The sequence below is a fragment of the Acinonyx jubatus genome, chromosome A2 (genome assembly GCF_027475565.1).
Source record: "Acinonyx jubatus isolate Ajub_Pintada_27869175 chromosome A2, VMU_Ajub_asm_v1.0, whole genome shotgun sequence".
In the NCBI taxonomy this organism is placed as follows: Eukaryota; Metazoa; Chordata; class Mammalia; order Carnivora; family Felidae; genus Acinonyx; species Acinonyx jubatus.
The window spans coordinates 7242868-7268716 of NC_069383.1; the positions used below are offsets into that span (position 1 = coordinate 7242868).

Sequence of the window (25849 nt, forward strand, 5' to 3'; positions counted from 1 at the left end):
CCCCCCCCCCCCCCCAGGACCCTGTCTGGAGTGCAATTCCTCTTCCCAATTTCCAGCGGGCGGCAGGTGGAGGGAGGGAAGGCGCGCCGAGAACCACGAACCACGGGCAGGATCGGGTTGGGGGGGGGGGGGTGTTCCGGACGCGCCCCCAGCCCGGGGCCGCTCCCCACCCCCTGCTCCTGCCGCCGGGCCCTCCCCTCCCCCAGCCCAGCCCTAGTCGTGCTCTGGTGGCGCCTGGAGAGGCCGAGGGGCACCGAGCCCCGGGCCGCCACTGTGCACGCGCAGGTGGTCCTTGAGCGACTCCTTGTAGCGGAAGCTCTTGCCGCACTCGCCGCACGTGTAGGGCCGCTCGCCCGTGTGGATGCGCTGGTGCTTGAGCAGGTTCTGCTTGCGGATGAAGCTCTTGCCGCAGAGCGCGCACTGGAACGGCCGCTCGCCCGTGTGCAGCCGCTGGTGGTTCTGCAGGTGCTCCTTGCGGCTGTAGGTCTTCTCGCACTCGGAGCACTTGTAGGGCCGCTCGCCGCGGTGCGTCATCTGGTGGCGGATGAGGCCCGAGTGGCAGTTGAAGCTCTTCTCGCACTCGGCGCACTCGTACGGCCGCTCCTTGGTGTGGCTGCGGTGGTGGATGATGAGGCTCTTGCGTACCCCGAAACTCTTGCCGCACTCGGGGCACGAGTAGGGCTTGCTGCGCGCGCCGTGCAGGAGCAGGCTCCGCCGCAGCCCGCCCGGGCAGCAGCTGCCGCAGCCGCCGCCGCCCCCGGGCCCCCCGCCCGCGCCCCCGCCGCCCCCCTGCGCCCCGCCCGCGCCCCGCTCCCCGGCCAGCGCGGGGAAGCCGTCGTCCGGGGGCCCGCCGCCCGCCCCCGTCTCGGCCGCCGGGAGCACCGCCAGGCTCGGCGGAGCCGGCTGCGGCTGCGGCTGCTGCGGCTGCTGCGGGGCGGGGGGCGGGTTCTTCACCAGCAGCAGGCTGTCACCTGCAGAGGAGGACACACGGAGAAGTGACATGCTGATGGCGCTCTGTCCGGGGTCCCCCCCTTCCCCCCGCACACCCTCCCTGAGAGGGGCCCAGGCCCTTAACGGATTTCCTCTGCGGCTCTCTGGGCCTCAGCTTCTCCGAAAAAATGAGGGGACTGAGCAAGGGCAGGGGGCATGTTCCCTATGGTTCCGGGGCTCCTTGACCCTCTGACATGCCCAAAGCCACCCGCTGGCTGGAGAGCACCAGAAGCAGGTCCAGCAGGTGGCACTCAGTTAGGAGAGGAAACACCTGCAGAAAGCAGGGGCAGGGATGGGGGGGTGGGGGTGGGGGCTGGGCTATGCGGAAGTCACGTTGGAAGGCCAAATTGCCAGGAAATAAGAAAACAACCGCATTCTGATGTTTGATGCTAATTTATCTAAGGAGAATCTCTGGACCAGAGGGAAAGAATTTACCAGAACTTATCCAAGGCGAAAGCCTGTCTGGGGGCCTACAGAAATGGAATGCAGGGAGTGGGGACCAGAACCACACGGCCATTTTCAGTCGTGTTTCTTTCAAGCCACTGGCCTTCAGACTTGAACAGCAGCACAGTGCCTGGACCACTGGGCCCAGCCTGCCGTCTCTATCCCCATCAAAACTGACCAGACAACGGGGGGGGGCGGGTAGGGAGGGTGTTCAGTCAGTTAAGCCTCCAACTCTCGATTTTGGCTCAGGTCATGATCTCGTGGTTCGTGAGTTCAAGCCCCGCATCTGGCTCTACGCTGATAGTGTGGAGCCTGCTTGGGATTCTCTGTCTCCCTCTCTCTCTGCCCCTCCTCCAAGCATTCTCTCTCTCTCTCAAAAATAAATAAATAAACTTAAAAAAAACCCCAAAAAACTGACGAGGTAGAGAGCCAACTCCATAGGACACTGGCCAGGGGCCAAAGCCTCAGTAACTCTCCCGGCCTCGATCCAGGGTGCCAGGCCTTCAATCCTGTAGGACTGATCGTGGGCTGTGGCCTCCATCGCAGCTGCACCACGGGCCTTGTTTCTCCCTCCACCCAACCTGCTTCTCTCACCCCTTCATTCCCAAGGGGACCCCAAGGAACCACACGCACATAAGCCTCCATTTCAGGGCCTGTTTCCCAGGAAACCCAACTTGAAACAGTCCTAATTTCTACTCTGATAATTCTTCCAACTCGGTGTGTGCATCAATGCACTGCTCTCACCTTCCCATCATGCACCCGCTCCCCTCTGCCCTCCCTTGCTGACCCAGCTTAGTTCCCGTGGTCAGCACCGGGGTCACTGGGCCACGAAACACCCTTTATGCCTCTGCTCTGCTTGCCTGGGGAACCCCAACACAGCAACCATGCTTGAGCAGCTGAAGATGGCTGGCAAAAATTGCACAGATCTCAAAAGGGGCCCCCACCCAGCCTGTCACCCTACTCTACTTCTCAGCGTGCCCTGATTTATGGGGCATACATCCCACCTCTTCCAGCCGCCAGCCTGAGAACTGTTGTTCCCGCCCTCACTGGCCAGTAATGAATTCAGACTTAGGCACGTGACCTCGTTCTGGCCGATGACACGTGAGGAGGAGGCTTCTGGGTGCTTCCTCACTCCTTCGAGTGTAGGAAAAGAGATGACCTTTCCTTTCCCTCTGGTCTGGATGTGACTGCTTTGGAAGAGCTGTGCCCATCTTGCTCCAGCCATTCCAAGGAGGCTGAACAAAGAGATGGAAAGAACCCGGGTCCCGGATAACGTAACTTCATCCTTGAATCAACCTGAGGCTGAACCTCAACTGCCTCTTAGTTACGTAGTGGAATAAATGTCTTCATTGTTGAGGGCAGTTTCAATCAGGGGTCTAAAGCAGTGGAGAACAGCCTACCAGGCACGGTGGTCCAGTATCTCCCAATTTAAGAGAACATTCTCCCCGGACCCCATGTGCTCCCAGGCTCTGCTACCCCATCTCACCTCATCTTTGGTCCTTTTCATACCAATGTTCTTGAAGAGTTATCTACCCTTGCTTTTACTGATCTCTTTCAAACTCTCCCTGCTGAAACAACTTTTTCAAGGTCATCAACAACCTCCAAGTTGCCCAATGCAATGGCCTCTTCGCAGTCCTGCATATTCAGGCCCTTGTTGTGTTTGTAGTTAACCCTCCCTCGAGAGTCTCTTCTCTTAGCCTCTGGATTTCCTCCAGGCTCACACCTCGTGCCTCTTTAATTCTTTGTCTACGCTCTCCCTAGATCTCTTAGAGTCCCCAGCCTTAAAATAACCTATGTATAATAATTTAGCAGGCCTTTGTCCCTGGTCCCTAGGAGGTAGCCTCTAAATCCTTGGAATTTCCAGGGTGAAAGGAGTGTCTTTCTTATTCAAGGTAGGCTCTGGTGTTATGCTAATGAGGCAATTCGTGGTGAGTGCCTAGACAGGGGAAGCCAAAAAATGATGACTCGGGATCTGGGCTGCCTAGGCCAGTAAGACCGTCCCCACGACTGGAGAGAGGGGACAGGCTGGAGAACGACCTCGACCTCACCTCCAGTGGTTCAGTCAATCAGAAGTATGCAAAGAAACTCCGGTAAAAATTCTAGACACAGAAGCTTCCGTGAGCTTCTCTAATAGGCAAAACATACTGTGTATTGTCACACATCACTGTGCTGGGACGGTGACACTCCTGATCCCACAGGGAGCAGACAACATACGCTTCCATAAGCTTCAATGTTTAGGACCCTTCCAGAACTGGTCCTGTGGATCTCTCCTTTTGCTAGTTCTGATTTGAATCCTTTTGCTCTAATAAAACTAACTATGAGTATAGATGCCTTCCTGAGTTCTGTGAGTTGTTCTAGTGAACTGAACCCCAGGGGCTAATGGGAACCCCTGAATTTGTACCCAGATGGTCACAAGTGAGTGGGTTGGGGACCCTCAAATTTGCAGCTGGTGTCTGAAGTCAGAGCAGTCTCGTGGAGGAGGGCACTTCACCTGGGAAGTCTGGTCTAATTCCAGGGAGCTGTTGTCAGAAGTCATTGCCACCTACAACCCCAGGTGAATCTAACCCCGAGTTCTCTCTTGAACTTCAGACTCCTGTGTTCATCTGCCTACTTGGATGACATCTCAGATCTTACAGGCCCAAAGTAGAGCACTTGATTTACACAGTGAACCGGCTCTGTCCCAGGACTCACCATTCCAGGAAACGGAATTTTGGTTCAGGTCCTGATTTCACGGTGTGTGAGTTCGAGCCCCGCATCGGGTTCTACGCTGACCCCATGGAGCCTGCCTGGGATTCTCTCTGTCCCCCCCACTCCCTCTCCGTCCCTCCCTTTCTCTCGCTCTCAAAAATAAATAAAAATAAATGAACATTAAAAAAAAAAAAAAAAAAGGAAACCAGATCATGTCACTAACCTGTTTCTTCCCCAGGGAGGCCTTTTTCCTGACTTAACCCCCCGGGCCCCCCCCCCCCCCCCCCGCCCCGAGTCATCACCTCAGAGCCCGGACCGCTCCTGACTTTATCTGGTATGCTCGCGAACTTGCTTGTCCCCCATCACCTTCCCACATAAGGAAGGACCCAGGCTCTTTTTCCCTGCTGTTCCTAAGTACTTGTAATACCGCATAGCAGAGTAGGCACTGAGGAAATATTTCTCAAATAACAGAAACTGAAAAAGGCGGGGACCAGTGCTTTAACCCAAGGCAGCGAACAACGTGGGAATTTCAGGAGCGGGCCTTCAAATCGCATTTTGTAGGTGTTGGCATCTGCGTAGGGGAGTCTGGCTCTAGGCTCCTGACCCCACTCGCTCCAGAAGCACCTGGTAGCCACGGGACTCCAAGTCCTCCTCAGACTTCCTGCTTCGATGAAGCCTCACGCACACTCCCTTCCCTTTGACTGAATTAGATTTTTCTTCCTGTCTTACACTAGCTATCATATATAATTGAGGAATCCCTTTTACTACAATGTAGTGTCCAATCAGGCCAAAGTCTGACTTTGGGTCAAATAGGACACCAGGTCTTTCTTGCACACCCCGGGGCAGGGGGGAGGAGGCTGGCAGAGACGGGCATCCTAGGGTTCTGTGTTTTACTCTAATTCCACTACCCTCTCCAGTCCCAAACCCTCTCCAGAAGACGTGATCCCACGTCTCACCAAAAGTCCATCCTGTTGTCCTTGAGAAAGGACGGGTACTGTCTAAACCTCAGCGATACCACAGGTGAGATACTAATTTCAAGACGAACAAGCGGAAGGTGGGCCCCCCCTTCGGGAGAAAGTCAGGAAGCTCTGATAAGAGGCTCTGGTGACCGGGCCGGCAGGAGCATTTCCCGACACTCCCGTCTCCCAAACGCCGGGCATTGCCTCCCAAATGCCAAGGTTCGAAGGCCTCCCAGAGAGAAAACAGCACGAGGCAAATCTTTCTGTGACTTAGAATATCCAAACCGAGTAGGTAAAATGGTCTGCTCACTTGCAAAGCTTTGCAGTCTCTGTATAGACTCCCCTCGATCATTCCCACGGCCACATAAGGTCTCCAGGAAAAGGCTCCTCCAGGCCCACGCACCCCCAGGCAACTTGGAGAAATCAAGTGGTCGTGCTGAGGGACGAAGGTTTGGGCAGAATTCCTGGCACGGGGTTTGATGAACTAGCACCTACGTCTTCGAGGCCAGAAACGGCCTGAGCACCATCAAGAAGGAAGTGGAAAACTACGGTCACTTCTTCCTGGCCTCAGTCAGTCCCCTGGCCTGCCCAGTCTCACCCCAGCCCAGCAGCAGGTTGGAAGAGGACCACTTTAAATTCTATTTTCAACAAGGGCACACGCGGCTCCTCTCCGGCACCCTGACCAGTCCTCCAGCCCCAGCCAACTCTTCCAGACTGGACTCAACTGGTCTCACGGAGAGCGGGATCCACTTGCCTGGGTTTTAAAGGGCCTTCCCGATCAGAAATAATCTATGTGCTTAGCTCTTCCCTGGATTCTAGGCTCTTGGAGGGTTTCAGGAGTATGGACAGGGAGCATACTGACCAGAAGACACTAAGTCAGCCATCTCGAGGGCAAGGACATAGTGCTAAGTCTGGCAAGGAACGCCAGCCAGACGCTAAGGGTGTTAAATGATCCGCGAACATATGCCTAAGGTCACTGGCCAATAAGTGAAACTTCAAAAAAGACCCAGGAGACCCAAGTCATGTGAGACGTTTGGTCCCTTACCTACTGGGGGAAAAAAAAATCCCCTCTGCCTGTTGGAGCTTTAGTATCTTTACCAGCTACTCCGGGAGGTCAGCTCAGGGCTGGCTTGGGACTACGGCCAGCGTCTTCTAATTACGTGAGCCACCCGGTGTCATCAACTCCTGCTCAGGCGCCAGTGGCTCGGCTCTCTCCCAGCCCCCTCTCCTTTTCCCTGCTGTTACGAGCTGAACTACAGCCCCCCCAAAAGATGTGGAAATCCAAACCCCAGGTACTGCAGAAAGTGACCTTATTTGGAAACAGCCTCTTTCCAGACGTAATTAGTTAAGATGAGGTCATACTGGAGTAGCGTGGGCCCTGACGCTAACTTATGTCTTTAAAGGAAGACGGCTAGGAGAGGACACCGACACGCAGGGAGAACACCACGCGAGGGTAAAGGCAGAGGTGGAGCCATGCATCTACAAGCCCAAGGAATGCTAAACGCTGCCACAAACACCAGAAGCTAGGAGGTTTTCAGAAAGGGCATGACCCTGCCGACCCCTTGATTTCAGACTTCTGGACTCCGGAACGGAGAGACAATACCTTCCTGTTGTTCTAAGCCACCCCGTTTGTGGTGCCTTATTAAGACAGTGCTAGGAGGGGCGCTCAGTGGGTTGAGCGGCCGGCTTCGGCTCAGGTCATGATCTCACAGTTTGTGGGTTCGAGCCCCACGTTGGGCTCTGTGCTGACACTTCAGAGCCTGGAGCCTGCTGTGGATTCTGTCTCCCTCTCTCTGCTCCTCCCCCACTCGTGCTCTGTGTGTGTGTCTCTCTCTCAAAAATAAATAAACATTAAAAAAAAAGAAGAGGACAGCACAAGGACACAAACATGCCCGCCGTCTTCCAAGAGGAAAGGAGACAGTGCTTTGATACAGAACATCACCCTGTCAGGGGGTAGGCCGAGGCAAGCAACCAGCCCTGTGGACGACATACCCAGGGGCCCCAGGGGACGCGTTACTCACTGGGGCCAGAGTCTAATCCGAGCTCTCCTTCCATGGAGTCACGTGGGCCCCACGGGTATGGCTGCTCCTCCTGTTTGATCCACGACAGAATGTCATGTGCTGAGATCAGAGACTCTGTTCGTGGAAAGAAGGCAGCCTGAGATTCTGTTCATTCCCATTGAGCAGCCCATCAAGGGTTAGAAAACCCTCACATGCAAGGCCCGCCGCCCCGGCTCACAGGGCACGTGGCAGTGGGGCATCTTTGTCTCATTTCCTGGCCTCCTCACCCTCCCAAGCACCCTCACGGATGGGATCTCGCTTGTGCTCAAGATATTGAGCTGGCCACAGAGGAGGAGGCTTCACCCAAAGTCTGTGCAGCTGCAGAACCCAGATGAGAACCTGCATCTTCCAATCTGTCTGCCTGCAGGTCCACAAGAGGCCAGAGGGAGGCCTGGTGTCTGACGGCCCATGGGACCGGGGTATGAGTGATAGGACTTAAGAACCAGCAATGGCAGGGGCACGTGGGTGGCTCAGTTGGTTAAGCGTCTGACTTCAGCTCAGGTCATGATCTCTCGGTTCCCGGGTTTGAGACCCGCATTGGGCTCTCTGCTATCAGCATGGAGCCTGCTTTGGATCCTCTGTTCCCTTCTTTGTGCTCCCTCTCTCTGTCTGTCTCTCTCTCTCAAAAATAAATAAACATTAAACAAAAAAAAATTTTTTAAGTTCTAAAGTTGAAACAAGGAATGCTAGCTTTTTTTTTTTTAATTTTTCTAATGTTTATTTTATTTTTGAGAGAGAGGGAGAGAGAGAGAACAAGCAGGGAAGGGGCAGAGAGAAGGAGACACGGAATCCAAAGCAGGCTCTAGGCTCCGAGCTATCAGCACAGAGCCTGATGCGGGGCTTGAACTCACGAACCGTAAGATCATGACCTGAGCCGAAGTCAGATGCTCAACTGAGCCACCCAGGTGCCCCAGGAATGCTAGCTTTTATGTCTGATCTTGTCTTCCTGGTGTGTGGGGTCAGTTGAGACCCTGGGGTCATCGCTACCAAATATGAGGACACGGGACTTCTCCAGCTCTACAAGCACACGTGAAAACACATACACACATGCGCGTGCGCACACACACACACACGCAGGTCCCAGACAGGTGCAACTTCATTGTTCTGTATGCGTGGACCGTACCCAGAAGTTGCTCAGAAGAGATTTAACTAGCGTCCACTCATGAAAAATTCCAAAAAACGTAAATTACTTTCATTCTGTCACAGAAATATACACCAGTTCTAAAAGTCTTTCTGGTTATATTTATTGCTCAAAAATTGTCATTGCTGAAATAACTGTCGCGTCAGTTACGTTGACGCAATAAACTGTCAATGTAATGATTCTTTTAGAAAAGCCCTCTGTACTTTACGAATGGTTAGATTCCAAAATCTGTATGAAGTTGCTAACTGAGGGACACGCTGTATTCTATCCCCTGAGCCTTTCACTGGCCTTTAACCAAAAGTGATCAGACTGACTTCCCAGCAGTTACAAAACTCAGAGAGTCTCCATGTCCTTGACATTCATCCTGGTATCTTGCTTACCTGAATTGGGGTCCGTTGGAATATCTCTCTCTGCCAGATCCTGCTGATCCCATACGCACGGGTGCTCCTCCTGTTTAATCCGGGACAAGAGGTCCTGGGCGGAGGCTGGTGAGTCTGTGGGGATACAGCAACAAAGGCCTCAGGGGACACGAGGGGGCCTGCAAGTCTGTGCTCTGATCCTGCAACGATCTCTTTTCCCTAAAATTCAGGCATAATTGAATCACACTAATTAATTAAAGGTTTAAGTCAGCTTGTCCCCATTTAATGGAGCTTTTGTGGCAGATGAGTGGATACTGTGGGGCGAGCATCATTACCAGTGACTTTGAGAGAGAGTCTTTCTGTGCTTCGGGAACTTCAGTCGTTAGAGTAAGTCACATTTGAGCCCAAAGCTCCACCGTGGCCAGAGGTATTCCTCGCGAGGGGATTTTCCAGGAAAATGAGGCCTTCCATGAGCCTTTTAGATTCACCATTTTATTGGGATTTTTCTAAGATGTATGCTCTCTCTTCTGCAGTCTGCTCAACCTCATTTACTCTTTCTTGCCTTCTTATCTCTCAAAGCTCTCTTTGAAGACACTAATACTGTGATGCCGTCTGGGAGCATGCCTGATGGAAAGGGAACAGGCTTTCCCCCACTCAGATGATGTGATCCCTTACCTGTGGGTGTGAGGCTCTGACTAAGTGGGGGCTGAGGTTTGTGGAACTCTAACCTCTGGATAAGTAATGAGCTATAGTATGTTACGAGATCCTGTGATGGGTAATTTTGTGACAGCTAGGCCATGGAACCCACATAGTTGGCCAGACGTCATTCTAGATATTTCTGTAAATGTATTTTTTTTTTCTTCAGAGATTGGTATTTAAATCAGGAACCCTTGAGTCAAATGGACTGCCTTCCACAACGTGGGTGGGCCTCATGCCAACAGCTGAAGGCTTTCATAGAAAAAGACTGAGCACCCCCAAAGGAAGAGGGGATCCGGCCAGCAGACTGGACACGGCAGCCTCCACAATCATTGAAGCCAAGTCCTTAAAATCAATCAGTCTCTCTCTCTCCACACCCGGACACACACCCACACTCACCTTGTGGGTTCTCGGGAATAGTTAAAATAGTTGAAAACTGATACAAAAAAGACAAGAAACAGGACAAGCTAAGCCCGGATGGGCGGCAGATTGCCGGAGCCATGTTCGTGCCCCTTCAGGAAACCCTGTCTCTCTGCCCGCCCGAGGTCCAACTTCTCCATTTCCAGCTCTGGCCTCTGGCCTGGCACACACAATGGACAATGCTGGGGGCCGTCAGACCATGCCGGGCCCTTCCTCTCCCTCCCTGGCTCGGGCAGGTCCTGGACTCACTCACCAGTAACAGACTCCGTGGGGACGGCTCTTTCCTCCAGGCCCCGCTGGCCCCGGACACATAGGGCTTCCTCCCGCTTTACCTGAGAGGACGAATCCTGTGCAGGCACCAGGGGCTCCGCTCCTGGGGAGAGGGAATCATGTCATTTTGGTGTCCTTTCTGAACAACATCACCCGGATGTTCTTGGGGTCAGGAGCACGGCTGACGGCACTTGTGAGGGAAGGACACGGGGGCTTCGGGTTCCTGGTGGGCAACTGCAGGGGACCCCGAGAAGCAGAAGGTCCTGGGAGCAGAGAAACAATCAGTATTCAGGACAAAGGGGTAGGCCTGGCCACAAGATGAGTTGTAATAAGGCCGGGAGAGAGTTCCAGAAACAGCCCAGGCTGGGTTCGGTGCTAATCAGGACCAGGTCAGAAGTTTGACCTCCGTGTAGGAGTCACTGATTTTCACTTTTCACCCCAGTCAGAAAGAGGTGGCCAGATACACACACACACACACACACGCCAGGTCCTTCTGATGTTCCATGGCGTGATGTACCAGCCCCGGCAGCGGGCGGCTTGGGTGGAGGGGGACAGATTAGATGAGGGACTGGGTTCAACACTGCCTGCAGCCCAGCAGGCGAGTCACCCAACCTCTCTCTCGGCCTGCTCGTTCCCCCCACAATGTGGGCATAGCGATCACGGCTGTAGCTCCCGCACAGGGATGGATGAGAACTCGGGGAGACTGCTGATGTACCGGACTGAAATGTGAACGCCTGCAGCGCTGGAAGGCAGGGAAGGGGCCGCTCGGATGAACTGTCCAGAGACAGACATGATCAGTGGTGGCCGGTGGCTGGGGGCCGGGGGCTTGGCGGGGGAAGTAGGAGTGACTGCTCATGGGTCCGGGGTCTCCCGTGAGGAAAATGTTCTGGAACTCGACAGTGGTGATGGTCACACAGCTGTGTGAACCACTGAATTACACACTTTATAAGAGTGACTTTAGGGGCGCCTGGGCGGCTCAGTCGGTTGAGCGTCCGACTTCGGCTCAGGTCATGATCTCGCAGTTAGTGAGTTTGAGCCCTGCGTCGGGCTCTGTGCTGCCAGCTCAGAGCCTGGAGCCTCATTTGGATTCTGTGTCTCTGTCTCTCTCTGTCCCTCCCCTGCTCACACTCTGTCTCTCTCTCTCTCTCTCAAAAATAAATAAACTTAAAAAAAATTAAAATAAATAAATACATACATAAAAGAGTGACTTTATGGCACATGAAGAGAACAGACTGGCAAGGAGGGGTCACTACCTTCTAAGGGAGCTTCCTTAAAAAGGACAGAGTTCAGGGGCGCCTGGGCGGCTTAGTCGGTTAAGCGTCCAACTTCGGCTCAGGTCACGGTCTCATGGCTGAGTTCGAGTCCCGAGTTGGGCTCTGTGCTATCAGTGTTGAGCCTGCTTCAGATCCTCTGTCCCCACACCTCCTCCCCTACTCATAATGTCAGGAACTAGATCTCCTGGGGACCACACATCCCCTCTTGAGTAAGGAAGGCAGTGAGGAAGGCGTGAAGTGTGAATCTGCCTGTGGTGAGGCCCCAGCAAAACCCTGTATCCATGCGGGCTCCCCATCTGCCCCGGGGCTAGGCCCGGCTGCTCCCAGGTCTCCGGCCTCTCCCTGCAGGCGGAGGTCAGGCCTGGGAGGCTGCGAGCCTGCTCCTCTCTTCTCTCTGCCCAGCTCACCTGGGCCTCCACAGCTGCCTGGCTCTGACCCAACAGACAAGCTCGGTGCTCCTTGGGCCCAGAAGCCTCTTCCTGTAAGTGACTGCCATTATTTCGGTGGTGGCAGAACCGGCCCCAAGAATGACTCAAGGGAAGCCCGTCTTGAACTCAAGCAAGGATGGTGAGGCTTCTCTCCTGCCCTGACCTTGGCCCGGGGCTTTTTTTCAGCTGTCATCACCTGTGTCTGGATCCATTAAGATTTCTCGCTCTTCTGGGTCACGCTGCTCCCACACGCAAGGCTCTTCCCTGGGCTCCGCCTGGGATGGCGCATCCGGCTTGGGCACTGCGCCCTCCGCGTCTAGAATGAGTTGGAAGGGAAGGAAGGACACAGCGAGACCAATGGATCCCGATCAAGGGCGCTGGCAGAAGTCTCCCTCACTCCAGATGCCCTCCCCACCAGAGGGCCCCTCGAGGCGGTGGCCATCACGTATACGAGCTAATCTCTTATGAGGAACCTTGAGAACCAGCGAACGGATTCCCAGGTTCTGGTGTAGAAACAGCTGGACTCTAAAAGCCAGCAGCAGACAGACCGTGGCTCGTCCAAGGCTATTGGGATGAGGCGTGTAGTCAGGTGCCAGTGATGCGGTTTGGCTACATTCCAGAACTAAGCAGCCCCGAGCTGAGTGCTATAGTGGCAGTTCCTGTAACTGGGCTTTCAACCATCGTGTTGTTAGAATCATTCTATCTTTAGGGCATTATAAGCACAGAGTTTCTTGCATTTCCCTGAGGGATAAACACGAACACCTTGCCTGGGTGGTGTGAACGTGAGTTGGGAAGCGTTTCACTGCCCTCTGCACACGCTGCCTGCCCCAGAGGAGGGAGGGCGCTCTTACCCAGGGACACCAGGGTTTTGTAGTTCTCCTTGACAAGGTTGTTGTAAAGCTCCTTCTGCCACTCGTCCAAGTTCTTCCACTCATCCTCAGAGAAGTAGACAGCGATGTCGACAAATGTCACCGGAACCTGGGCCGACAAGAGTCACAGTCTGGCACCTGCTTGCTTGTCCCCACAGCCTCCCCTCCAGGGGCCACGGGGACCCTTTCACCCCAAAGCCTGGCCTTCGATCTCCACGGCTCCTTGTCCCCCAGATCCCAGCCCAGTCCACCTCAGTGGGGACAGTCCACTCTACTCCCGATCTTCTTATGCTTCCAAAACAGGATGGTCAACATGCCATTGCCCCACCCCCTTTTTTTAATGCACTTAACCATATCCTTTGTAAGTTCGCTTTCAGGTAAACTGGGTACCTGAAGGCAGAGCTGAAATCCACATGCTGCTTTTGGCACTCCAGGTGTCGGAGGTGTGGAAGGTTCTCAGAGGGGGGGTCCCTGTCCCCAAACCTGTATTTCCAGTCAGGTTAGCTCGAGGTACACACTTACGTTTTTGTCACCAAAACACGTAAATCTAAGGGCGTGTGCTAAAGCTGCAGGACCTTGACCTCGATGGTTCAACGCTAGATCCCAAGCATCTGGAGGCACCTGCTTTGGAGCCAGTAACTGTGTGTTGAATACGTCGAACGGCTGTTGCCAGTACTGGGCAGCTAAGTCCACTGCAGCCTGGCTCACCCATCACCAGTGTGGCTCCCTAGTGATTCCACCCAGTCTAGTCTGTTCTCCAGGACTCCTATTTCGGTATGACAAGGGTCCTTGTCTCTACTCCCCTCAGACACTCACCGGCATGGCCCAGCCTCGCACCGAATCTTTCAAAATGGTTTCGCTTCATGACTTTATTATCTGAGCTTCCCCTCCGGGACACACGGCCTTGTCGCCATCGCTCGCATCCTGGCCTCCCACCCTCCATTCTCCCCGGCCCTAACTGGAGCGGGTCAGGCTTCGAACCTGCACACACGGCCAAGGCAAGCCCCTGTGGCACCTCTGGACACATTAGGTAAGGACAGCCCTCGGGGCGCCTGGCCCACTGGCGTCCAGCTCGGTGAGTGGGCAGTGCCTTTACATTAGAAATATCTAGGGGCACCTGGGTGGCTCAGTCTTTGGCCCAGGTCATGATCTCACAGCTCTTGAGTTCAAGCCCTGCATCGGGCTCTGTGCTGACAGCTCAGAGCCCAGAGCCTGCTTCGGATTCTGTGTCTCCCTCTCTCTCTGCCCCTTCCCTGCTCATGCTCTATCTCTGTCTCTCTGTCTCAAAAATAAATAAACAGTAAAAAAATTTAAAAAAAGAAGAGGAAGAAGAAGAAGAAATATCTAGGGGCCCCTGGGTGGCTCAGTCAGTTAAGCATCCGACTCTTGGTTTCAGCTCAGGTCACAATTTCACGGTTCGTGGGATCAACCCTCACATCAGGCTCTGCAGCAACAGTACAGAGCCTGCTTGGGATTCTCTCTCTCTGCCTCTCCCCTGCTGGTGCGCACGCGTGCTCTCTCTGTCTCAAATAAATAAACTTAAAAAAAAAAAACTTTCATTAAAAAAAAATAAAAAAGAAGGTACCTAGGTGGCTCAGTCGGTTAAGCATCCAACTTTGGTTCAGGTCATGATCTCGTGGTTTACGAGTTCGAGCCTTGAGTCAGGTTCTGTGCTGACAGCTCAGAGCCCAGAACCCGCTTCAGATTCTGTGTCTCCCTCTCTCTCTGCCCCTTCCCTGCTCATGCTCTGTCTCTCTCTCTCTCTCTCTCTCTCTCTCTCTCTCTCTCTCAAAAATAAATAAACACTAAAAAATTTAAAAAAAAAAAAGAAGAAGAAGAAGAAGAAGAAGAAGAAGAAGAAGAAGAAATGTCTAGGGGCCCCTGGGTGGCTCAGTCAGTTAAGCATCTGACTCTTGGTTTCGGCTCAGGTCACAATTTCACAGTTCGTGGGATGAAGTCCCTACATAATGCTCTGCAGCGACAGTAAAGAGCCTGCTTAGGATTCTCTCTCTCTGCCTCTCCCCCATTGGTGCTGTCTCTCTCTCTCTCTCTCAAATAAATAAACTTAAAAAAAAAAAAAACTTTCATTAAAAAAAAAAGAAAAAAAGAGAGGACCTAGGTGGCTCAGTCAGTTAAGCGTCCAACTTTGGCTACGGTCATGATCTTGCGGTTCACGAGTTCAAACCTCATGTCGGGTTCTGTGCTGACAGCTCAGATCCTGGAGCCTGCTTCAGATTCTGTGTCTCCCTCTCTCTGTGCCCCTTCCCCACTCATGCACTCTCTCTCTCTCTCAAAAAAACAAAAACAAAAACAAAAACACCAGACCCGCTGGTGCCCAGCTCAGTGAGTGGGCAGAAGCTTTATATAAATTAAAAATGTCTTGGGGGTACCTGGGTGCCTCAGTTGGTGAAGTGTCTGTTTTCTGCTCCGCTCATAATCTCACGGTTCGTGGGTTCACGCCCCTTGTCGGGCTCCATGCTGACAGTGCAGAGCCTGCTTGGGATTCTCTTCCTCTTTCCCTATTTCTCTCTGCCCCTCTCCCACTCTCACACATGATGCCCTCTCTCTCTCTCTCAAAATAAATAAATAAACGTTAAAAAAAACCCGAAAACGACAGAGGGGCGCCTGGGTGGCTCAGTCGGTTGAGCGGCCGGCTTCGGCTCAGGTCATGATCTCACGGTCCGTGAGTTTGAGCCCCGCGTCAAGCTCTGTGCTGACAGCTCAGAGCCTGGAGCCTGTTTCAGATTCTGTGTCTCCCTCTCTCTCTGCCCCTCCCCCGTTCATGCTCTGTCTCTCTCTGTCTCAAAAATAAATAAACGTTAAAAAAAAAAAAGGACAGAATTGTCTGCTCTCACATCAGGTGCTCATAACCTCACGGGCATCCTGCACACCTATATGCCACCCGCTGAGTGATAGCTCACGCATCACCCATCTTTAGAGACAGAACAGAATTCCTAATTTCCTGGATCTTCCACCAGACTTCGGCAAATCCCCAACCTGGGAAAACCAACACAGACCACTTTCCGCATTTGAATTTCCCGCTGCTAGACAAAAGTCACAAAATTCTGCAGGTGACACCCACCATACATTCGTGCCACTTGTCCCAAGGCTGCTTTGGAAGCCTCTAGTTGATCTTGTTGGCATCTGCTGCGCTCCCTGAGAGGCATCTTTCAAACTCTTCCCTCCTCCCAACCCTCCCCTCCCCCCATCGGTCCCAGATTCTGATCACAGGTAGCTGCTGGTCTCACCAAGTCAACCCTCCTGCTAACGTGCCCCTCATTTCTCCTCCATCTCCTGCCCGGGAAACTCAACCCAAACAATCTTTTCTCTCTGACATCCCAGGCTCTCCTGTGTGGGTCACCCAACCTAAGATGAACCCAACTCTGCCGCATCAAGAGACCCTACCCTCCCTCTTCGCTTGAAACACACTTGGCACTTTCTTCTCCACAACCCATGCCTCCTTTAACCCTTTACAATCCGGCTATGAACCCCTCACACTCCGAAACCACACCCTGGATGGTCATCAGTGGCCTCTTGTTAACCCTCACCCTTTCAGACCTCTTTGAAAGGGCAGATCGCCTTTCTGGAATGTTCTCCTTGTTGGTTTCCACAACTCTGCTTCCTCCCGCCCACCACAGCTTACTGCTTCCTCTTCCTCCCCCAACCCCAAGGCTCTGCCCTTCCCCTTCCCTGTTCCTTCGCTTTTTCTTCGGCAAATTCATCCCCTGCACCACCTCAGTGGTTACCTCTTTGCACATGACACTCTTTGGCTTTCCTTGTTGCCTTCAAAGTTCAGATTTCCACAGCCCTCTGAGTGGCTCCATTCAGTCGCCTTTTAGGTACCTCAAACTACACGTATCCAAAACCAAGTTCATTCTCTTTTCCAACAGGCCGACTCCTCGGCCTCACTTCATCATTTCTATGAAGAGTCACAATTCTGGAATCATATTCTTGCGGTCGGAAATAGATATCCCTTCATAAAAACTTCCCTGGGCCAGGATACAGTCTGAGACATGGCCGGAGACTACAGGGAGCCTACAGTCTGGCTAGACAGAAAAGACTATCTGTGAATTATCTGTCGGCCAATTAACAGACACAATAGAACCCAAAAGGCACAGAGGATCTGAGAGACAACAGCCTTCCTTGGATCTGACAAAGCAGATGCATTTAGCATGGCCAAGAGTACACGATGAATTCTAACTATTACTAGCAACGTTAATTAACTTTCTCATGGTGCTTTACGGGCGTGGGTTTTACAATAGGCCCATGAATTCTTTGACCGTCCCTTCCAAAAGTACAGCCCAATTCTCCTCCCCCTGAGTGTGGGCAGAAGATTCAGTGACCCACTTCTAACAAATTAAGCAGCGATGTGTACGATTTCTGAGACCAGGTCATAAAAGACATTACGGCTCCGCGCCGGTCTCTCTCTGGGGTCACTTAGTCTTGGGGGACAGCTGCCATGTCGTGAGGACACAACAGGCGTGTTGGGAGGTCCACATGGTGGGGAACTGAGGCCTCCTGCCATCAGCCAAGTGAGTGGGCCATACTGGAGACAGGGTCTCCAGCCTCGGCCGAGCCTTCAGGTGACCATAAACTGGATTATAACTTCATGAGACTCTGAGCCAGAACCACTCAGCCAAAACTCCCTAAATTCCTAACCCACAGAAAGCACAAGATGGTAAATACGCTAAGTTTTGGAGTAATCTGTTACACAGCCACAGATAACTAACACACAGGGAGCTACACAGTGTTGTCCCATCAACAAAATCAATGAATCCTCACAATTCATGCGGCACACGTATCATCATTTTCATTTCCCATGAGAATACTGAAACTCAGAAGGACCAGCTGGGCATTTACCTACAGAATCATTTACTTCTCCTTCACTTCTTTCAAAAGAGGGACTGAGGAGGCTCTGCGACAACCAAAAACAGACTTCAGCAGGTGTAGGAAGACAGTACATGGCAAAAGCCGAGAGTCACACCCTAGTCCTCTGATCCCAGACCCCATACCCATCCCATCGTTCTGCGAGGGCACGTGTCAACTTGGAACGCCTAACGCCCGATCCGATGCACAGAACACACAAAGGTGCCACCGGAGGCCACGGAGCCGGGTTAAAGTATGCGGCACGGAGAAGGGGAAAGGGCAGTGTGTGAAGAGATGCCGGTTGGGCCAGATAAGCAGTGTGCCAAACCACACTGAGAAGGAGTGTCTATGGCTGCAGTGGGAGGGGGTATTCGCGGGAGGAACCAAACCACTCTTACAACTCAGTTCTAGGAGCCCGCAATAAATTGCCGTCACACCACTCTGCTGGCAAAGTCACTGCCTTGGTTGCCTCAGCAGATATGGAGACAGAGGAGACCCAATCCCTTATTTGGAGGTGGGAGCTCTCCAGCTGGACAGAGTCACTCGGCAAATACTTTTGGAATACTGACTAAAGTCAGGTACAGCTATAGGCAAGGAGACACAGCAGTGAACCATGCAGAAATGACATTCCGGTCAGAGAAAACCATCCAAGGGGACAAAAAAAAAAAAAAAAAAAAAAAGGAAAGTACATACTTAAGGTGACCAATGGCACAGAGCAGGGACAGGGAAAAGAGCATGTAGGGATGGGGGGGCGTGGTTTTCTTGTTTGGGGGGAGGGGCATGGAAGGGCAGACCCCCGGACGGATGGAAAGCGACAGGAGGGGGCCAGGTAGGTACTCAGGGAGGGAGCTTGCTAGTGGACGAAAGTCCCTGAGGTGAGACTGCGTGGCTGGGAAGGAGTGGACAGGAAGGGCGGAGGGGAGAGGAGGTCAGAAAGGTGCAGCTGGAGAGAGGGCTCCTGATGGAACAGGGGCTTTTATGTTGCATGAGAGGGAAGCCGTTTGGGGGTTTTAAGCAGAAGTAACTGATTTTTTTTTTAAATTTTTTTAAATGTCTATTTTTGAGAGAGAGAGAGAGAGAACATGCACAATTGAGGGAGGGGCAGAGAGAGAGAGAGAGAGAGAGAGGGAGACACAATATCTGAAGCAGGCTCCAGGCTCTGAGCTGTCAGCACAGAGCCCTACTCATGGCTCGAACTCACGGACCTCGAGATCATGACCTGAGCCAAAGTCAGAGGCTTAAATCAGCCACCCAGGTGCCACTAACTGGTTTATATTTTTGAAGGATTGCTCTGGCTGCTCTGCTGAGAACAGACTGTACAGGGTGAGGGACGAGGATGGAGACAGGCAGGAGACCATGGCGACGGAGGTTCCCACCAGATGATGGTGGGAGCAGTGGAGATGGAAAGCAGAGATTAGACCATGGATAGTATTTTGAAGAAGAGTCAGGCAGACAGCATTTACCAATCTATTGGAAGGAGGGTTGAGAAAGAAAGGAAGCAAACGTGACCCCAAGGTTTTTGGCTTGAACACCTGGAAGGGTAGAGTCATCTTCCATGGAGACAAGGATGATTCGGTTAGAACAGGTTTCAGGCGGAAGATGGGAGTTCAGTTTGGTCCTGTTAAATCTAAGATACTAATTGAATACCACTGGATTAGCAGGTAGACATGTGAATCTAGCATTTAAGAAGGAAGTCTGGGCAAGAGACAGAGAGAGAGTGTGGGAGGGGGAGACTGCATTCGGGAGCCGACAGCACACAGGCTGCATTCAGAACTCTGAGACGAAATGAAATCATGAGGGAGGGAGCGTAGATAATGAGTCAAAGGTCAACACCCAGCTCCGGACCTCTCCAAACAGAAGAGGTCAGGAAGTGGAGGTGAACCAGTGCGGAAGACTGAGCAGGAGCCACGAGTAGATAGGAGCAGAATCAAGAGAGGTGACTTGGGAGCCATGTGAAAAGGTGTTTCAAGGAGGGGGTGGCTTCCTGTATGCATTGCCACCTTCGGGGCAGAGAGGACGAAGACAGAACTGACTGTGGACATCCTGAAGGCTTTGGCAAGACGAACAGGATGGAGAGGTGACAGCAAAAGCCTGGTGGGCAGAGGTTCCAGGGAGAATGATCCAATTACCAAGGTACTGGGATACTGAGAATAGAGGAACACGTTCAACGAGACCATGGAGGACGCAGAGGCAGAATCCAGACAGTCAGAAACTTGGGAGGACACACGGCCTACTTTCTTCTACACTTTTTTTTTTAATGTTTATTTATTTTGAGAGAGAGAGAGAGAGAGAGAGAGAGAGAGAGAGCTGGGGAGGTACAAAGAGAGAGGGAGGCAGCAGATCCAAAGCAGGCTCTGTGCTATCAGCGCACAGGGGATCATGGGGCTCAAACTCACGAACCACAAGATCATGACCTGAGCCGAAGTCAGATGCTTAACCAACTGAGCCACCCAGGTGCCCCTCTACAGACACTTTTCATGGAAAAATGAAAGAGATGGAGGAACTGACAGATTTTAAAAGACTTAAAAAAAAATAGCACCTTCTTAAGTTCTGATCCAAACAAATTAATAGAAAACAAATTATAACATGTTTGGAAGACCAGAAAATGTGAACACTGACTGGATGTCTGAGTGGGCTGAGGCTTTTGTGGTGGTAGCAATATTGAAACATTATTTCAGAAAAAGACTCTACTTTTTAGAGCTGTAGACTGAAATATTTACCAAAAAAAAAAAAAAAAAAGACTGATATCTGAGACTGGCTTCAAAATAAAATGGGAGGGGATGTGGGTAGGGATTTAGAGGAAACGGGCCAAGGGCTGACAGCCATTGAAACTGGACAAAGGACGGGCACCTGGGTGGCTCAGTTGGTTAAGGGTCCAACTGCAGGTCAGGTCATGATCTCATGGCTCGTGAGTTCAAGCCCTGCGCTGGGCTCTGTGCTGACAGCTCAGAGCCTGGAGCCTGTTTTGGATTCTGTGTCTCCCCCTCTCTCTGCCCTGCCCCCCCCCCCCCCCGCCTCTTTCAAGGACAAACATTAAAAAAAAAATTAAAAAAACAAAACAAAACTGGATGACGGGCACAGGACAGTTCATCACACTATTCTACCTACTTGTGTGTATATTTGAATTTTCTATAATAAAAGGATGAAAAAGGGGAGGGAGAGAAGGAACTGGAGACAGCAAATACTGATGACTCGGTTAAGGAATTCTGCTCTAATGAGGAGCAGAGAAATGAGGCACGGGCTGGAGGGAGAGGCAGGGTCTAGGGACGGTTTCATGACAGAGACAGGCAATGTTCGAAGATGTCTAGAGCAACCAGTAGAGGGGGGAGTGGACGACCCAGAGGAGAAAGGGGGAGAAGGCCAGATGAGCCCCGGGGTCGGTGTAGGGTGGGCCAGTAAGGCCGCAGGAACAGGGAAGGCAGCAGGCCCGAGGCAGCATCGGATGAACGTGGTGGCTTCACGTGCATCTCTTTTGAGGACTCCCATTTTCTCAGTGGACCCGAAGGCGGGGTCATCGATCGACCGTGCTATGTTGAGGATCCAGAGGGACAGTGGGAGAGCGAATGGAAGGGGGAGATGGAGCATGAATTCTGAGCTGCAAGAGGGGCCCACAGAGGGGACGGTCACAACCTCCTAGCAATTCCAGTTAGCATGGTTTGGGGTGTGTCTCAGCCACGCTCGGATAAGTTCATCCAAAGATAACCAATGACTCATGGTCCTCTGTAGGTGCCAAGGAGAAACCCCAAGCAGTGAAGAGCTGCAGGAGTCTGCAGACACCCAGGTACCTTGGGGGTATTGGGAAAGGTGACGGGAAAGGCCAACAGAGAGAAGCAGCACACGGATTCTGCGGGCAATGGGTAGAGGGCAGCCTCACGGAGCTAGAAAATTCAAGACTAGGTTGTTTAAGCGGAGGCAGGCTTTAAGAGAAACTGAAATCCCACATGGGGGAGCCAGAGAGTTTCATGGGCAGGACTGGCAATTTGAAATCAAGAGTTGTTCACATGTGCGGGTCCTCGCTTCCATCTCTGCCCGCGCGGACCGCTACGTACCTTGGGGACCTCCCCCTTGCTGCCTGGCGGCAGCCTCAGCACCCAGAAGTTCCTATTTCTCAGCAGGTTCTCCATGTTCTCCAGCCGCCTCTGCAGCAGCCCGTACTCCTGCAGCAGGGTCCCCAGCACGGCCCACTTGCTCTCCATGTGATTCCCAAACTCCACGGCCGTCTTCTCGCAGTCTGCCAGCTTCTTCTCGGCGGTGCCCGTCCGCCCCTCCAGATTTAGCAGCTGGCTAGCCTGGGCATCCACCTTCCTCTCCACGGCCTGAATGGCGGCCACCACGGTCCAGAGCGAGATCTCTGCTGTGGGCAGCTGGGGCTCTCTCATCATGCGGTCAGGGAAGACGGGTGCCCTATCTGGGAAGGGCGGGAACTGAAAAGGCATCGGTCGCCGGGCATCCATGTCCCATTCTTGAGCCTGTGTGCGGAGCGAGAAAGTGACAGCCTGGGATGAGACCCTATGTGAGTGGGGAGTGGGGCCTGACAACAGGAAACAACGAATCAAATGCCCCAGATTCTCGCCCTTCCGCCATGCCCCCACCCTCCAGGCCACGGTGTTCGTTAATGTCCCCAGTGACAGCTCAAACAGCCCAGCCAACCTTCCCATTTCCTGCCATGGTCACTGGTTCACCTACCTCGACCCTTGGCAGGTCAAGGCTGTGGACAACCCCCCCCCCCCCCCCTCGCCTACAATGTCGCATATCGCTTTCACAGAACAGCCGCTTTCCTCAGGGGCTAGACTTAGTGATGAACTCTCTCTCTGGAGTTGCCTAGTGCTTTCTGTTTCAGAGTAAGAATTTTCTTGTAAGTCATCTGACCCTAATCTTCCCAGCCATCTCTAAGCAGGTTGGGGCAAGAATCATTATCTCCGCCTTCGAGATGATGGAACTGAGGCACGGAGAAGTGGTGGTCATTCTACGGCACCTGGTTTCACCGCCAAATGGGGCAGCTCTAGGTGCCGCAGGGAACAAAAACACAGTTGAGGAAAGTGCCACCATACCCAGCAGGGCTGTGACCCAAGGAGCCACCAGGGAGCCCAGTGAGTGAGCTGAAGGGCAGCCTTTTTTCCATACACAACTACTTATTCATATTTTCTAAAATGAAAATAGGCTCGCCAGAAAACATTCACTGACGAGGGGAGAAGAGGACGTGCCTAAGAGGAAGAGGAGACTTCCCAGTCCCGTCCTTGCTTCCTGGAGGAGGGGCACCCCAGGGTGCAGCTCTGCCCCCAGAAGGTGAGGCCCCCTGGGTACAAGTTGGGAGCTAAACCCTGTGACCAAGAGGGGGTGGTCACAGTTCATTGGTGACCTGGGAACCAGCCCCATACCATAGCAGCAACCAGGGCTTAATAATGGACAACAGCAGGGATGATAGCCAATTCTCCTTACATGTACGATGGGAGGAGGTATCGTTTTCCTTTCTCCCTGTTGCTGCTGAAGAGGCCCTCAGGCTGGGCAATGTGGTGGCCTGCTGCTTAGGGGTGACCCGGGCAGGCTAGGGACAGGCATGCCAACTGCCCTAACTCTAAGCAGCTGTGACCGTCACAGAGGAACACCCCACAGCTTCCAGGGAATCGCTCGGTGACCTGGGATAAAGGGGAACAGGGCCCTGAATGCCAGGCCCTGCAGAAGAAAGAGGCGATGTTTCCATCAAAGCCATCCATCTGAGCAGATTTAGGCTTGACTCCTCCGGGCCCATAGGAGGAGACAAGGGCCGACAGCGGAAGCTCAGAGCGTCCCCAGGCCCAATTTGCTTTCGGAAGGTTTGGAGACCTAAGGCTGAAAAATGATCCAACACAACGGAGCAGCTCCCGGCTAACTTGTCAGAACCCGGTCGAGAAGCAGGCCAGGAACAGAGGGGGCTTCTGGGGGATCCGCCCAGGGTCGGTTCCCACACTCTCCGGGGGCGGGGGCGGGGGGGGGGGGCGGGGAGACCCGTCCAGGTCTCCATGGGCACCACCTCCTCGCCTTTTACACAGTACACAGCTCCCAAGCACTGGCTATCAAACTCCTCTGCACACTGAGATCCTCACGGAGCTTTAAAGAACTGACTGGTGTCTCCTCTCAACCTTAGAGACGCTGATTTCACTGGGTTGGGGCCAAGTTGGGCGTCAGGAGTCTTAACGCTCGGGTGACTCTAACGTGCAGCCAAGTTTGCCAACGGCTGAAAAGAAGGCAAAGTCACCTCTCGACGGCCCCTCTCCTCCGTCACACCCGGTGCAAGGGAAAAGCGAATGACTCGTTAGACTTGGTGCAAGATGGCAATACAACATCCAAAAATGTTTTTTTGTCAAAGTGGCTACGGTGTAAACCTGTTGGGGTACGCAGGTGCGCACACGCCCGGGGCCGGGGCACGAGTGCGGCGGGCCGAGCGCTCGGCCGCCGGGCGCGAAGGTGAGCCGCGGTCACGGCTCCGCCAGGTCTCGGCCCCCTTCCCCGCGGGGCCTCCTCCGGGCGCCCGCACCCCGTGCACGCGGCCTCGGGGCCTGCTGCTCGGCGGCGCGCGCGGGCCGGGCCTGCTCGGGCGCCGGGGCCGGCCGCGGGACTCGGGGCCGGGCCTGCTCGGAGCCGCCGCGCCCCGCCTGCCGCGCGAGTCCGCCCGGGCCCCGGGCCCACCGGGGCCTCCGATTCCGCGCCCGCACGCCGAGGGCCCCCGGGCGCCCGCAGCCCCGCGCCCCGCCCCCACGGCCAGGCGGCGCGGCCATGGCGCTGGGCGGGGGCTGCACCCACCTGCATGGGCGGCATTCCCTCGGCCATTTCCCCGCGCAGCGCCGGCTCCTGGTGGCAGACCTCCTCCGGGGGCAGAGCCTGGGCCCAGCTCCAGCTCCCGCTGTCCAGCCCCAGGCCCTGGATGCCCAGCTGCTGAGGCTGCGGCCGTGTTGACACAAACTGCATCCTGGGAGTGCTGTTCCCCGCTCGGGCCGGCCAGGGAGAAGAAGAACGTTTTCCAGGCGCCTTCCCCCTCGCCGGGGCCGGACAGCTCCATCTACAGCCCGTAGGAGCAAACAGTCCCCTTCGGCGGCGCTCCCCGCCCCTGCGCCGCCAGCTCGCCAGCCAATGGCCTCCGAGCTCCTGCCCGCCCGCGGGGACCGGCGGGGGCCACTTCGGGGCCTGGGCCACGCCCACCGCCGCCCCCCAGGTGGCCCTGGGTGGATATGCTCGTTGGATCCCTGCGTGTGGGATGCCTGGCCCCAGAGTCCCAAACAATGCCGGGTCCCGATTTCTGTTAATGCTGCAAATATGTATTGGGCATCCCCAAGGGAAATGGTGTCTGACCCTACTGAAAAATTTGCAAGAGTAACTGTGCCTGCGGACTGTATCTTCTGGCCTTTCCCCTTCCCTCGTTCCTTCACGGGCTTTACCTCCCACTCTCCCTCTTCCCAATCCAAATTTACCGCGACCAATTCCAGGCCTTTGCATTGGTCTGGATGACAGAGAAGTGATCTGGGCCAACGTGTCAGAAGAGGGCCGAACTCTTCCTCCCAGGTAAGGTGCACCGTATTTTAATAGCAGCCTCTTCCAAAACCTTTAAATATAGGTCAACATCACTTTGAAACGTCAAGCTAAATCAGAGCAGGAACCAGGGGGAGGCCCTGGTAGGCTGATGGAGATTAGGGTGAGGGGGAAATTCACTCATTCATTCCACAAATATTTACTGAGCAGCTACTATGTGCCCGGTACTGCTTAGGCAGAGGGTGGGCTTTGCAGTTGGATGTACCTGAGTTTAAGTTCCAAAATCACCACTCGCTAGCTGTGACCGTGAGCAGTTTAACTTCTGACCTTCCCCTCGGTCTCTTCCTATAGAAATGAAGCAAATGTCTACTCCACAGCTGTAAAATCAAATGAGACGAGAACAGTGCTTAGCACATAATAGGCACCCAACTAAGGTAGTTACCCCCCAAAGATGTCTTACAATTATCCTTAAAATTGTATCTACTTTGTCTTCCTAAAGGACTAGTTCTTCTCTTCTAAAGACCAAGTTCTCCAAAGCTACTTACTGCCCTGTGTAGAGGCAGGCCTACCACAGAATCACCCCAGACTGGTACCCTTTGGTCCCATTGCACTTAGTAAAATAAAAGGCATTGTCGGCCCAGGTGAGACCTGTGCTTACAGCATCATATTCCGATGAATAATTATCAAGTGGTTTCTCTGTTGGACACCCTTTCCAGATACAGAATGAGTATCTTGTGGAAAGTCGTATCCTCAAGGAGCTTACAGGCTAGTGAAGGTTCTATTCCCTGCATGATAAGCTCAAAGCTACTGAACTCAAACAGAATTTAAATGTACAGCTTTCACTGTACCAGCATTATTCTAGAACCACCATGCTTGGTGACC

At 53.5% G+C, this 25849-nt stretch overlaps 1 protein-coding gene and 1 long non-coding RNA gene across 3 annotated transcripts in view; one reads left to right on the forward strand and one right to left on the reverse strand.

The window, feature by feature from the left end:
- Positions 1-24934, reverse strand: ZNF282 (zinc finger protein 282). Of its 2 annotated transcripts, XM_027075707.2 has the most exons (8): positions 24245-24934; positions 21514-21933; positions 12581-12707; positions 11926-12045; positions 10011-10130; positions 8663-8776; positions 7103-7216; positions 1-971 (listed from the first exon to the last, which is right to left on the reverse strand). In XM_027075707.2, exons 1-8 carry the CDS (start codon positions 24932-24934, stop codon positions 214-216), a joined length of 2463 nt encoding a protein of 820 aa, XP_026931508.2. In that variant the 3' UTR covers positions 1-213. The 2 variants fall into 2 exon arrangements, with proteins under 2 accessions (XP_026931508.2, XP_026931509.2); XM_027075708.2 differs by lacking the exon at positions 7103-7216.
- The window catches only part of LOC113604210 (uncharacterized), a 4722-nt gene continuing 3744 nt past the window's right edge, over positions 24872-25849 (forward strand). Inside the window, exons 1-2 of the long non-coding RNA XR_003426088.2 lie at positions 24872-25000; positions 25467-25608. This is a non-coding gene — a long non-coding RNA (uncharacterized LOC113604210). The remainder of the gene's footprint in view (positions 25001-25466; positions 25609-25849) is intronic.

Coding starts and splice junctions, on each gene's coding strand:
- ZNF282 (XM_027075707.2), bottom strand. CDS start 24,934: ATGCAAAGGCCTGGAATTGGTCGCGGTAAATTTGGATTGGGAAGAGGG. Junction 10,131..11,925: donor CTTAATGGATCCAGACACAG/GTGATGACAGCT, acceptor CCCTCTCCCCAG/GAGCGGAGCCCCTGGTGCCT. Junction 8,777..10,010: donor CCCCACGGAGTCTGTTACTG/GTGAGTGAGTCC, acceptor GTATCCCCACAG/ACTCACCAGCCTCCGCCCAG.